Consider the following 781-nt stretch of genomic DNA (forward strand, 5'->3'; position numbering starts at 1 on the left):
CCCGGTCGGGTGGAGGAGCTGTGCCCGGACCTGCCGGACCTGGAGCGGCTGATGGGGGACATCGGTGGCCTGGCGGACTCGGGTGCCCGGTACACGGAGATGCCGCACGTGATCGAGGTGACGCTGCCCATGCTGTGCCATTACCTGCCCCGCTGGTGGGAGCGCGGCCCCGACGCCGCCCCCCAGGGCCCCTGGGCCACCTCGGTCACCGGGCACCACCTGAACGCCCTCCTGGGCCACATCCTGCGCATCGTCGTCAACAACCTGGGCATCGACGAGGCCTCCTGGATGAAGAGGCTGGCGGGTGAGGGGGGGTGGCATTGAGGGTCCCAAAACGGTGCTGCTGGCCCCGGGTGGTCCTAAAGGGGATGGTGGTGGCCATGGGTGGGTCCTGCAGGGGATGGTGGTGGCCACATGTGGGTCCTGCAGGGGATGGAGGTGGCCCTGGGTGGTCCCAGGATGGTGCTGGTGGCCCTGGCCGGTCCCAAAGGGGATGAAGGTGTCCCTGGGTGGTCCCAGGGTGGCGCTGGTGGCCCTGGGCGGTCCCAAAGAGGATGAAGGTGTCCCCGGGTGATTCCAGAGGGTCTGGAGGTGTCCCTGGGTGGTCCCAGAGGGTCTGGAGGTGTCCTGGGTGCCCTGAGTGTCCCGTTGCCCCCGCAGTGTTCGCCCAGCCCATCGTGAGCAAGGCTCGGCCGGAGCTGCTGCGCTCCCACTTCATCCCCACGCTGGGGCGGCTGCGCAAGCGCGCGGGGAAGGTGGTGGCCGAGGAGGAGCAGCTGCG

General features: G+C 69.8%; 1 protein-coding gene across 1 annotated transcript; it reads left to right on the forward strand.

Annotated features, from left to right (window-relative positions):
• Positions 1-12: 12 nt before the first annotated feature.
• On the forward strand, positions 13-775 carry LOC113979544 (ryanodine receptor 1-like; the record flags this gene model as incomplete). The annotated part of the gene is made up of 2 exons (XM_027706903.1): positions 13-304; positions 661-775. Coding segments are annotated over exons 1-2 (368 nt in total), but the record flags the coding sequence as incomplete, so codon positions are not given.
• Positions 776-781: the final 6 nt, after the last annotated feature.

Source organism: Neopelma chrysocephalum, unplaced genomic scaffold (assembly GCF_003984885.1).
Source record: "Neopelma chrysocephalum unplaced genomic scaffold, ASM398488v2 Primary Assembly neopelma1_82939, whole genome shotgun sequence".
Taxonomy (NCBI): domain Eukaryota; kingdom Metazoa; phylum Chordata; class Aves; order Passeriformes; family Pipridae; genus Neopelma; species Neopelma chrysocephalum.